Raw genomic sequence first — 12,195 nt, 5'->3', positions numbered from 1 at the left:
AGATCTTGAGCAAGGAGATGGGGGTTCGAGGGAGGGGAGTCGTGTGAGAACCAGGTAAGTCATGAGCCTACGAGCCCTGCTCTATCATATAAAAACTACCTACCCCTCATACAGTTCGCGGTCTGTTTGCGGTTTTACTCGTAGATTGTCGATGAGCCGAGGTACAAATCGATGGCATCCATGGCCAAGCAAACAACCCCCACAGATGACACAAAATCACACCGGAATGGACGCTAAATAAGACAAATGCAATTAGAGTCTTGCCTGTTCACCAACAGCCGGGCCGGCACTCTCAAGCACCAAGACGCTTCAATATTTACTATATGGTAATGTTTACAAAATTACGTGATGTGGCTGATCTTCCTGGCCCACTTGGCCTTTTGAAAGGAAAGACCCAGGTCTAGAGATGGGATAATATCAAGAATCAATCAGGGCCTTTCCTGATCCATTATGAGCCTGAGCCTGAGGCGTTAGGAGAGTAATACTATCACGTATCAATTCAGTGGTTTTTGCAGCTCCTTCCCATCCAGCCACCTCTCCAGGTTCTCTGCCACCTCTTCGTACCACCCACTGATGAGTCCTTCTTCACCATAGCCCATGTGCGGTGACAAGACAACCTCGCTGCGTCCATCCTTGCCCCAGGCGGTTGTCCGCCATGGACTGTCCACAATGAGAGGTTCGGTGTAGTGAACGTCGAGGGCAGCCCCTCGGATTCCGCCCCGATTCAATGCGTCAAGGAGCGCGTTCTCATCGCATAATGGCGCGCGCGATGTGTTGATCAATACCGCCGACTCTTTCATGGCATTGAGCTCGTCAGCTCCCACGATTCCCCGGCTTCGCTCTGAGAGAACGTTGTGAATGCTGACTACATCTGCTTGCTGGAAGAACTCCACCTTGGATGGGATGGCAATAAAGCTGCCAGCCGGAAGACCTTGGGCTTGAGCTTGCTCGTCGGCTTTCTCCTGCGTCAGGTTGGTCGACCAGGCAATGACCTTCATCTCGAAAGCCTGGATGGCAATCTTGCCCACTTGCGAGCCCAGTTTCCCCAGGCCCAGCAGAGCCAGTGTCTTTCCTGAAAGACTGAAGCCCAGTGATCCTTGCCACTCGCCATTCTTCATGGCAGCATCGTCACGGGCAATATGTCGTGCCAAGCCCAGAATCAATGCCCAGGTATGTTGCACCGTCGAATTGACACCCTTTGGGCGCCCCTCGGTGCCGGCAACGGGGATCTTGCGGGCTGTGAACGCCTGCAAGTCCAGGGACAGATTTCGAGTGCCCGTTGTAAGAAGCAGTTTCAGATTGGGCAGCGCGTTGATCGTATCGGCGGAGAAGGGCGTGCGTTCACGCATCGCCAGCACCACATCGAAAGGCTGAAGACGCTCGACCAGCTGCTTCTGCTGGACAGGATCGCTAGGGTCGAGTGTCTCTGGGAAGCTCGTGATCTCCACCCGAGACTCCAGATGAGCGAAATGTCTGGGTGCGATGTTCTGGTAATCATCCAGAATCGCGAACCTGGGTTTGCCTGCCATGTTTGGTGCTAGTAGTGATTTTTTGAGATATTGGAATACAGATGAAGCACCGACAGAGCGAGACTTCATTAATGAGACAGTAATGGCGATGCTTAAACGTTCATCCACTGCAGTCCCACCGAGACAGACGGCGTCGATCCGCACAGGAAAAGCGACGAAAGGGCACCTTACTCCGTCTATTGCACTGACTAGGTGGTTATCACTTGGTTCTTTGGCTTTCCTTCTTCTTCGAACAGAGGAACACTGGCTGTACTGGTTGTCGGTCTTGTTGGAAAATTGGACAAGACAAATCCACCCACGTCTCTCCTCTTAAAATGTTCCCCGCACTGCCGCCGCCGGTGCCGGAGCAAGTTCCGAATGGATCGAATGCGAATCATCTCAATGGAACATCTATTTGCGACATACGATTTTGCTCTATGAGGTGCAAATGGACGCCTTTCCTTTGCTGGTCGGCTGAAGGGCTGCAGGTGTCGGTCATTGAAGAAGGAATTCAATGAGAAGTATATCTAAGTTGAATCAAGGAAACAGAGTATTGTGTTTGACTGAATGGTTCAGGAAAGCAGGTATTTGGATATCTGTGGATGAACTGAATTAATGCGATACCTCTTGCATGCCCCTTCTTACAACTTGGTCAACACGACGTTGCTCTGGATTTCCAGAAAATCCTACCCCATTGAATGGGGGCACACCACCTATTCCTGAACTAATAACTTCCATTTCTCACCATGACGTTTCTCCAATGGTGGAATCACGGCAAAGATGGCTGCACAGGAGTACATGGTTTCCACACTCGATTCGTTGCCGTACGCCAGGTAGCTGAACGCCATCTCCTCCTGCTTCGGCTCGGTGAGCCAGAAAACGCCCGGCAGGCGGTAAAAGGGCCAATATCGCTTGGTTGCCTGTCGGACACAAGAGTTAGAATATATTTGGACGAGAGGGTCAAGTTGACTTGTGTGCTCTCACATCATCCGTGCCTTCTTCTTCGATATATAACTCTTTTTCGGGCTTATAAGGAAACAGCCGTTTTCCGACTCGAGCTCCATCGCGCCAATAAAAGTCTTGCGCCGGTCGTTGGTCGGTATCCTGCCAGTCAATCATATCTGGGAGCTCTTTCCAGCCGCCGATCTGCCGCTGCATCAGAAGCAGCTTCCAGCGTCGTTCGGGATGGTCCCAGTACTCGAACTCGTCTTTCCAAGCATCCCTGCGCTGAAGCTGAAGCCTCCCTCCATTTTGAAGATAGTCCCAAAGAGCCACGTAACCCAGGCTGTCTTCGTATTCATCAATGGCATATTTGTCTCGCTTCGGGTGCGTTCTCCCCCCGATATCCATCTGAGGATTCTCGGTGTGGTAGAATCCGTCCGCCTCTCGGACCGGAAGCACATTGACCTGGAGCCCGAGCGATTTGAATACGGAATACAGTACCAAGTCACTGCCTTTGAGAATCTGGGGCAAGGAGTGCTCCGCTGTCGTGGAGGAGTGGGCATAAGCATGGGAACAGAAGACCCCCAGCACGCCACCTGCAAGCGCTGGTTAGAAAGACAAGCAGTGTCTATTGCAGTGAGTTCAGTATTTGTGATTATAACATTACCTTTATCCAGTGCACCAGGCTTTGCAACCATGTCTTTCAACATGGCGTATAGAGGGAGCGACTTGGGGTCGACGACGGGGCTGGGCAAATCGCAATACCCCGGCTCGGATACAACCAAGTTATATGTCAGGGTGATACGATGACCCGTGGAGATCTGCTCAATCTCATGCTCACAGTCACTGTAGAATGCAGCCCACTGGATTGTCGAGCCACTGGACGAACTCCAGTCAAAGGAAACGGTCTTTCCGTGATGGCGTACAATCAGCTGGCCCCCGGAAAACTCGGATGGAAGACAGACGACCAGCGAGCCGATCTGCTTGGATGAGCGGGGGGTGTCTACATGTCGTCGAAACAGACCGGCTGGCCCGGAATAAACCTGTTGACGGCGGTTAAAAGACGGAGCTTACAGGTGCTGTGCTTTGCGAGAACGTTTCCTCTCCGAACTCACATTCATCTTGTACAGATCTGCGGTCAACTTTCTGAACGGGAGTCTGTTTTCCAAGTCGGAGCTGATACTCGGAAGTAGCACCTGCTGGATGCTCTCGAGGATGCCAAAGTCCGCTGGATGAAAGGTGGAGGCGAATGAGTCCGCGTCCAACTTGCCAGCCCGGCGATAGTCAGGGTCCAGGATGTCTTTGGAGCCCACCCCAAACGTTGCCGGCGAGCAATCTTGCACAAGCTGCTGTAATCTGGCGGCCGTCGAGTCCCCAGTCCCGGTGATTGGCAGAGTGAGCTTCTCTGCGCTCGTCTTGCCGGCTGTCTTCCAGAACAGATTCAAGGAAGGCGAGCTGTGAAGAGATGTCTCCTCCGCTTCTTTCTGCTCACCTCCATGTCCTTGAATCGTTATGGTACCTCCGCAGGTGAAAGAGGAAGATTTTCTCTCGTCCTCGATGCGATTCCTCAGCTTACGACACTTGCCGACAAACTCCTCTGGCGGCGTCAACATCTCACCCGTTACGTGTTGCTCCATCAGGGTTTCCAGAAGTGCGTTTCTGAAGGCATCTGGCTCTATTGCCCCTAATTAGAGGGTTCCAGCTGACAGGGAGAGGAAATTTCTTGTACCGGCTGGCCCAGTGCCTCCGCCCAACTCCTCCCATCTTTTCCAGCGGTTCTTGACAGCTTTCTTGAGACCCTCGTCATTCAGGATCGGCTCCTCGAAGCTATAGTCTGGGAGAAGCTGCTTCAGATTTGCCTGAAGCTCTTGCGCCAGCGCCCTGAAATCCTCTGGACGCTTCTCAATCTCGTCGAACGGGGCATTCTTCTTCTTCTTTTGTACGTCGGTACCCAGGATTTTTGCCACGCCAACAATGAAGGTGTCGATACAGGCGTCTCGTTTACAGTCCTCGAGACTCCATCAGCAGCGGGTAGATAGCTTTTTGACCATAGGGGGGATGCAAGACGAACCTTGATATTCGCCTTGGCTGCCGCCGCTTGAAGATCAGCCAGGCTGTGCTGGCATTCTTGCAGCTTGATTTTTGGGAAACCAAGGGGGGTTCCCTCCTCTGACTGGGAGAACGAACCAGTTGCGTTATACATCAATGCTTCTGCCAATTCACTGAGTCTATTCGCATCGCTATCGCTCTCCTTCTCTTCACTATCCCCGTAGTCATACTCTTCCTCACCAGAGTCACCTCCCTCTTCAGGAGGAACCTCTGTGGGAGGTTCTTCAGAAGTCGACATGTCTTGCAGGAGTTCTAATTTCTTTGTTGTCATAAGGAGATGAGAGACGAGGAGACTGCTATATAAAGAGAAACTTATGACCATTTCATCATGATGATCGGAGGGGACGAAGACAGTCGTCACTGTCCATCCATTGGCATCCCAAGTCATCAGTATACAGTTCCATGGTTCGATTCATAGATGCGCACTCTTTATAGAGATTCGATTTCAATATAAACACAGTCTTATTCAAGCTGTCAAGTCTTATCGTATCGTCTATCAAGGCGGGGTTGATAAGACAGACAGGATTTTGACGTCAACCTTTCCTTTAAGTCAATCTTTCATCTTCAAGCATCTCACAGATAAAACGAATAATGGACACCCCTGCAGCCAGCGGGCTTCCTCTCGCATTCCACGGAACGGTGATTCACTCGCTGACGCCGACGACCGTCGAGATCCTCCACGACTGCTTCCTGCTGGTCAACGCCGAGGGCAAGATCCAGCTGCTGCTGCCCGAGACCGACCGCTCGCGCATCTCCGCCATCGTAGCCGAGAATGGCTACGCCCCGGACGTGTTTCCCGTGAAATATCTGGCTCGCGGACAATTCCTGTGCCCTGGGTTCGTGGACACGCACAACCACGCCCCGCAATGGGCGCAGCGCGGAGTTGGACGCGGCCGCAATCTGCTCGACTGGTTGGATACGGTGACGTTTCCGCACGAAGCCAAGTTCGCGGATAGGGAATACGCACAAACCATGTACGCGCAGTGCGTGGCCGGGTTCCTGCAGCAGGGCATCACGACGGCAGCGTACTACGGTTCACGACACGGGGAGGCGTCGAGCATCCTGGCGCAGACGTGTTTGGAGAAGGGCCAGCGTGCTCTCGTGGGACGATGCAATATGAACCGCCATGCACCTGAGTGGTACTGCGACGGCTCGGCGGAGGAGTCTCTGGCTGAAACAAGGGAATTCGTGGAGGGCGTGCACCGCTTGGATCCTGAGGGAGATCTCGTCACGCCGGTTCTGACGCCGCGGTTCGCTATCTCGTGCGACGAAGGGGTTCTCGCGGGTTTAGGTCAGCTGGCGGCCCAGTACGATAACCTCCCCATCCAGACGCACTTCAATGAAGCCCGCGACGAGATGGAGTTCACGAAACAGCTGTTCCCGGGTTTCGCTTCGGAGACGGCGCTGTACGAGCGGTTCGGGCTGCTGAATTCCAGGTCGATCCTGGCGCACTCCATCTTCGTCGACGAGGCGGAGATGGCCCGGCTGGAGACCCTGCAGTGCGGTATCGCGCACTGTCCGATCGCTAATACGACTATCGGTGGGTTCATGGTGGCCCCCGTGCGGGAGTATCTCCGTCGAGGGATAAAAGTCGGCCTGGGAACAGACAGTGGGGGCGGGTACTCGTCTTCCATGCTGGAGGTGATGAAACAGGCGTTTATCGTTTCGAATGCTCGGCAGCTCTTCACCAAGGGCGCGGATGAGCCGCTGTGTCTGTACGAGGGGTTCTTTCTCGCGACGTTGGGGGGCGCTCAGGTGTGTGGGCTGGATGGGAAAATCGGAAATTTCGCTGTGGGCAAGGAGTTTGACGCCCTGGAGATTCATACAGGGGAGGGCGTCAGGGGGGTGATGAGCCCTGTCGAAGACGAGGACTCCATCGAGGTCATCTTTGAGAAGTTTCTTATGACGGGGGATGATCGCAATATCGCAAAGGTGTATGTACGTGGTCGATCCGTCAAGGATTGTTAGGACAGATTATAGCAGAATGATCTCTTATATTACTTGCTCTATTTAACAAATCAAGATAAGGCTAAATCTTGGAGAAAGTTATGCTTTAGCCTCAGAGCCTACTGGAAACTCGCCTCTTCTCGCTAGGCGTTGTTCATGTTCGTTCTCAAACACCGCAGACATGCCAAAGCCCACGCAGAGGGCGACGGCGATGATCTCCTCGAGCACGTCCATGCATAGATAGATGGTGGCATTGCCCGTGAAGACGACAAAACGGGGGTCATTAGCGAAATCGCCGATGGCGGCGTAGACCATGCGAACGAGAAGAAAGGGCGAGGAAAAGGCGATGGCGAGGAACAACTTCTTCTGCACGGCGGTTATGCCGGACTGACGAAGCTGCAGGAAGAGCCAGACGGCTGTCAGGAGGACGACGGCAAAGACAACGAGGAAGATCACCAGGGCTGCCTTGACGATCCCCGTGGCGTGGAAGGTGCCCGTTGTGTCATTGTAGATGCTTATTCCTACGATACCGAGGATGAGGCCGGTCAAGCTGGTGAGTGAAACTCCAGGGAGGAACCATCGATGAAGCTTTGTTTTTATACCACTACCCCGTTAGTATCCTTCTCCTCGCATTCATTTCTCTTCTCCACTTACATTTGCTTCAACAGTCCGATATAGGTCAAGGTCAAAGGAGCAATACCAATCAGCTCACAGACTGCCACGGTGATATAGAGACTGGTGGATTGGTTGCTAATCGTCACCAACGTACAGATCGCGCCGATGATCCGCAGGAGAGAGAGCGTGATGACGAATCGCCAGGTCGAGCCGGCAGCCTTCCAGCCGGTCCGTTTCCAGATGAATACCGCACAGAGGAGCAGAACAGGGAAGACAGCAAGCTGGATGATGGCAATGCCGTCGCGGTAAGTGACAGTGCCCATTTGTGTTCAGATGAGATTCAGTCGTCGTCGTCGTTGTCGTTGTAGCTGAGATCGAGCTTGTCGTCCTTGTAGACCATATTGTAGACGTGAGAGAATAGCTTCTCTTTATACCTCTTCCCCCCTGGATCCCCCATGGCTGTGTTCTCACAGCCTTCGTGCCTCGCCAGGCAGGAATGAAGCTGGAGGTCGTCGTCAGTCGAGGTCAGCCCGTGACTTCCTGCCCCGTGACTGGCGGAGCATCCTGCATGCCCAGATAGGACTAGCGCGCTGGCTGCCCTTGCTGCCCTGGCGGATTCAAAGCGGCGGCATCAGCCAATCCAGTTTTCCATGAAAATTTCCAGTGTCTTGTGGATTCTTTTAGGAGTATTCCATAAATTAGAAGAAAGAACTATCTATAGTACGCATAAATAGGCTACTGCATAGAGAGTGACGCTGACGCTGAAGACGTCATCCTGCTGAGTCAGCAGCCTTTGCCATCCTTCCCGATGGAGGGTCTTGTTTACCTTCAGCTTCATTTTTTGTCCCGACAGAGACACAGCGACCTCCTCTCCCTTCTCCCCTCTTCCCTCCCCTGGCGTGTGATCTCGTCTATTAACTCAAGCTGAAAGTCATAACCTTGCCTCTTCCTCCTCTTCCAGCGATAGGTATGCTCTATGGTGTTTTGTGGAAAGGCCTCCAGGAGTTGTGCGAACTGTCGGGCAGTCAAACGACGGGTGGGTTTCCTTCTACTCTCTTCTCAATTTATCTGTTTCCTTGTCGTTTCTGTTCTCTTTCTCTTCTTACTGCTGTTCTCTGGCTAATGGCGGTATGTATAGTGCGACCAGAAGCTTCCCCAGTGTGGTCAGTGCCTTCGGCTGCGCGAGAACTGCCCCGGGTATCGAGATGAGTGGGATCTCGTCTTCCGCAACCAAACGGACCATATCATCAAGCGTTCCAAGACCAAATGGGCAAAAAGATCAGCCGTGTCGGCGCCAACCCCCGTCAAGGCTAGCGGTTTGCCCCTGACGCGCAGGTTGAGCCCCAACGTGGATGAGATAGGCGTCAACTACTTCCTCCACAACTTTGTCACGGGCGGTCAGGCCCCCTCACGCGGGTATCTCAACTACGTTCCGTCGGTGTATCTGGCTGGCGGCGAGCACCCGACGTTGCTGGCCAGCATGGCAGCCGTCGGTCTCGTGGCGTTGGCCAATGCCACTCAACAGCCCGAGCTGGCCGGCCAGGCGCAGGCCAAGTACTCCGAGGCGATCCGCCAGGTGAACATGGCGTTGGCGTCGCCCGTCGATTCCGTCAAGGACAGCACCTTGCTGTCGGTGATCTCGCTCGGGGTGTTTGAGCGCATCTCCGGACACGAGTCGTGGATTCAACATGTCCAGGGAGCGGCGGCGCTGGTGGTGGCCCGGGGCAAGACGCAGTTCTCCAGCCCTACCGCGATCCGCATGTTTGCGCAGGTACGCGCGGATCTGGTCCTCGCCTGTCTCTATGTGGCGACCCCATTCCCGAGGGACATGCTGGAGCTGCAGGACGAGGCGGCTCTGCACACTGACACCTCCTGTCCGCTCTGGCTGCTGGGGGTAGCCAGCACCCGCTGTACGAACCTCCTCATGCGTGTCAAGAAGAACTACTTGGACGGAGCCGTCCCCTGGTCGAAATTCTTGGAGGAAGCAATCGTGGTCGAACGGGACTTTGAATACGCCCTCAAGCTCCTTGCCCTGCAGGAACCGTATACCACCATCCAGGAAGACTCTGGAGAATTGGACCCCAATATTGCCTATCACGGTCGGTTCGACCTCTATCACGACTGCTGGGCCATCAAGTTCTGGAACAACTCGCGGAGTGTCCTGATGATTCTCGGCGAGATTCTGTGCTTCCTTCTCAACCAGGCTCTTCTTGCGCCCGATCTCGTGCCGGAGACCCGGGAGCCTCTGAGCGTGAAGCTTCAAGAGACGCTGCAGACCATGTCCAAGCTGGGCACAGACGTCCTGGCCACGGTCCCGCAGGTGTTGAAACTCGTCTCCTCGGCCTCGGGAGCACCGCGCCCCCCTGTCGATCTCACCTTCCACGGCAGCGTGTCGGGCGGGTATATGCTGGCCTGGTGGCTCTACACGGTCGGCAAGTGCGTCGTCACGACCAGTGAAGCGCGGAAATGGATCATCCACCGCCTGCAGCATATCGGGCAGAAGACGGGCGTCTCGATTGCGGCCGAGTTGGTGGAGGATATCGTCCAGATTGACGAGTGGGTGGATCATTAAGAACCCTCACCCTGATTCTGCCATTGAATGTCTCCGGAGTATCCTGTACTCCGTTCGAACTGAGCAGTCCATGGTCCATCCTGTTCTGCCTCGGGCACATTTCAGTTCGTTCCATGGAAGCCACCTATTGAATACTAGAGAGGAAACCCACTGGCCCAACTTGGATTAATTAAGCGTGTCTGGAACAGTCCATGAGCAGAAAGAGTCAGGATTGGCTGGAACTATGTTCATGTCTGTTCATATCAATGACTACGCAACTATAAGTCAAGTTGCCACCCAATAGCAATTTGAGGGATCAAAACAGCCACATCATACAATAGCCACATTGTTCCTAGCATGAAACAGACATCTGAACGGATTGCTCAGCGTATGAGAGTGAACACGACGTGTTTGTACGTTGCCCCTCCACCGGTCTGCCACGAGGCATTCGATACGATTATATCGAGAAGAAAACAATCGACCATTTTTTCAAGGTATAACTGAACAGACTTGTAGGGATCGGTACCATTCAAGTTCGGTATCCCCCAAAACGAAGTACCGCTCGCTCTCTTTGCTTGAGGTTGACCATAGTCTCAATGATTTGTGAAGGGACGTGATATAGAGGGTGATAATCTTCAAAAGTTTTTAAGCCAGGGGTCTTCCAAAAGCTCACGGGCGTTGTGTCTCTTGTCTGGATCCCATTGCAGCATCTTTCTCATGAAGCGAAGAAACATGATCTTATTTTGTCCTTCAAGATACTCCTCCGAGTCCTCTAGGGTAATGTCAGGCAAACACGCTTCCCCCTTCCATTGACCTACAGAGGTGTTAGAACGGCCTAGTAATACTAAAAGAAAGGGGTTTAAGCAGGATGCCAGATTCGTCCCAAAATCTTTTACTTGCTGGACATTTCTGCAAGAAAGTCACCGGAGGAGGACCAAGAATTGCTACCATTTCAGCCAGAAGATGCTCGTCTGAGTGCAGGTTGTCGGGTCCTCGGCCATCAAATAGATGATGATCTTCGAATAAATCCCAGATCTGATCACCCATCAGTATGAAGCATTGCGAGCAAAGAGCGAGCAAAGGGAAACTAGGAACCCACCAGTGTCCCTACGTTCCAAATATCAACTTTTGACGTCCATTCCATTCCAAGGACGACCCCCGGGGCTCTATAAAGATCCGGTTGGATCAGACCAGTGTGAACATTTCCGATTCGAGCTTCACCGAAATCAGAGAGAACCGGCAAGCCATATTTGATATGGCCCTTTTCACGGCCGAATGACTGTGATTTGTAGATGACACGACCGTCAACGAATTTGGTGTGTTCCTTGGGGACCTTCTATTTCAAAGGCATCTAGCATAGTACGAACAAGACCACTTCCAGCGTGTGATGTGTTTACAGCAGCAAGATGCTTCAAAACCTCAACCTCCCTGTTTGAATTGATACCACGTATGAAGATCTTCAATGCAATGTAACAATGTTCCCTAGGACGCCATTATGAATAATAAATTCTCATTTATAGAAAAGGATAATACATTACTGGACATCACGACAAAACCAGACTGTCGAGTTGGCTCCAAAGCCAAGTTTGCTGAGGATTTGATATCTATCACAGAATTTATCACCGAGCCGTGCTGGATAGAAGAGGTCTCTGTCATATGCAGGCATTCGCTCCTCTTCGATCTTTTTAGAATCATCGAGAGTCGTGAAAACCTGAGGATCTAACACGGCGAAATGGAGACAAGGTCCGACGCCCAAACCCTCGGCGTAAAAGGGAGTTGGATGTTTTCATTGTAGATGATGAGCAGGTGGACAAAAAAGGGAAGGGCATTTGTCTGTCTTATAAGGGGCATATCAGGCGGTGAGGCTGACATTGTTCCCTGACAAATTAAGTATTTCTAGTTGTATGTAGTAGTAGCATTTTAATGCCAAAAATCCGATATACTGCCGTATACTAAAGAGCTGGGGATTAATCATATAGGTACTAGACTACTAAAGGAAGAATAAGTTCTGTCTTCTTCAATAAGCTCTCATCACTATAAAATTAATTATTATATTTATGGTAAACAACGGCTCTGTCGAATCTCTTTGTGATAGCGAGTATAGAAAAAAAGTTGATATCTTTAATATATATATATATATATATATATATTGGCTCTCTATCCTCTTCTAACTTTTTCTTGGTATAACCTATTAAAAGTGAGCATCTATACTACCAAATATTCCACCTTGAGAGTCAGGATTGGCTGGAACTATGTTCAGTCAGTGACAATTCATTATCTCTATATATACATATATATCTTATATAAATATATAGAATATATAAATATATAGAATACAAATAGTATAATAGTACTCCATATAATTGTCTATTAATGAGTGCAGCTCTGACGTCATCAATACTGATTGGCGTTTCAAACTTGGCAGGAATTTGGAGTTTTTCCATGGAATCGCTTTTATTTGTATTGTATCTTATATCTTGTATTAATCTACATCTTGTATTTCTTATAACTTGTCTATTTAGC

At 51.5% G+C, this 12,195-nt stretch overlaps 7 protein-coding genes across 7 annotated transcripts; 2 read left to right on the top strand and 5 right to left on the bottom strand.

Annotated features, from left to right (window-relative positions):
• Positions 1-494: 494 nt before the first annotated feature.
• ASPZODRAFT_72478 (hypothetical protein) lies at positions 495-1,529 on the bottom strand (the record flags this gene model as incomplete). Its single annotated transcript, XM_022729842.1, has 1 exon — positions 495-1,529. The coding sequence occupies one exon, from the start codon at positions 1,527-1,529 to the stop codon at positions 495-497; it is 1,035 nt and encodes a 344-aa protein (XP_022578450.1).
• A 692-nt stretch (positions 1,530-2,221) lies between these two features.
• Positions 2,222-4,063, bottom strand: ASPZODRAFT_72321 (hypothetical protein; the record flags this gene model as incomplete). Its single annotated transcript, XM_022729823.1, has 4 exons — positions 2,222-2,428; positions 2,784-3,046; positions 3,118-3,493; positions 3,566-4,063. The coding sequence occupies 4 exons, from the start codon at positions 4,061-4,063 to the stop codon at positions 2,222-2,224; spliced, it is 1,344 nt and encodes a 447-aa protein (XP_022578449.1).
• On the bottom strand, positions 3,878-5,048 carry ASPZODRAFT_797958 (hypothetical protein). The gene is made up of 2 exons (XM_022730237.1): positions 4,180-5,048; positions 3,878-4,125 (listed from the first exon to the last, which is right to left on the bottom strand). The coding sequence occupies exon 1, from the start codon at positions 4,945-4,947 to the stop codon at positions 4,300-4,302; it is 648 nt and encodes a 215-aa protein (XP_022578448.1). The 5' UTR covers positions 4,948-5,048; the 3' UTR covers positions 3,878-4,125; positions 4,180-4,299.
• Positions 5,049-5,150: 102 nt separating this feature from the next.
• On the top strand, positions 5,151-6,527 carry ASPZODRAFT_18716 (hypothetical protein; the record flags this gene model as incomplete). The annotated part of the gene is made up of 1 exon (XM_022727280.1): positions 5,151-6,527. One exon carries the CDS (start codon positions 5,151-5,153, stop codon positions 6,525-6,527), a length of 1,377 nt encoding a protein of 458 aa, XP_022578447.1.
• Positions 6,528-6,548: 21 nt separating this feature from the next.
• On the bottom strand, positions 6,549-7,623 carry ASPZODRAFT_135337 (hypothetical protein). Its single transcript, XM_022723772.1, has 2 exons — positions 7,161-7,623; positions 6,549-7,110 (listed from the first exon to the last, which is right to left on the bottom strand). The coding sequence occupies exons 1-2, from the start codon at positions 7,442-7,444 to the stop codon at positions 6,606-6,608; spliced, it is 789 nt and encodes a 262-aa protein (XP_022578446.1). The 5' UTR covers positions 7,445-7,623; the 3' UTR covers positions 6,549-6,605.
• Positions 7,624-8,097: 474 nt separating this feature from the next.
• Positions 8,098-9,693, top strand: ASPZODRAFT_72833 (hypothetical protein; the record flags this gene model as incomplete). The annotated part of the gene is made up of 2 exons (XM_022729865.1): positions 8,098-8,157; positions 8,260-9,693. 2 exons carry the CDS (start codon positions 8,098-8,100, stop codon positions 9,691-9,693), a joined length of 1,494 nt encoding a protein of 497 aa, XP_022578445.1.
• Positions 9,694-10,307: 614 nt separating this feature from the next.
• On the bottom strand, positions 10,308-11,544 carry ASPZODRAFT_145071 (hypothetical protein; the record flags this gene model as incomplete). The annotated part of the gene is made up of 4 exons (XM_022725070.1): positions 10,308-10,486; positions 10,569-10,707; positions 10,772-11,008; positions 11,431-11,544. 4 exons carry the CDS (start codon positions 11,542-11,544, stop codon positions 10,308-10,310), a joined length of 669 nt encoding a protein of 222 aa, XP_022578444.1.
• Between the last annotated feature and the right edge of the window lie 651 nt (positions 11,545-12,195).

This window comes from Penicilliopsis zonata, assembly GCF_001890105.1.
Source record: "Penicilliopsis zonata CBS 506.65 unplaced genomic scaffold ASPZOscaffold_15, whole genome shotgun sequence".
Taxonomy (NCBI): Eukaryota; Fungi; Ascomycota; class Eurotiomycetes; order Eurotiales; family Aspergillaceae; genus Penicilliopsis; species Penicilliopsis zonata.
Note: the sequence above shows the minus strand (reverse complement) of the source record. Positions and strands in the feature narration are given on the sequence as shown.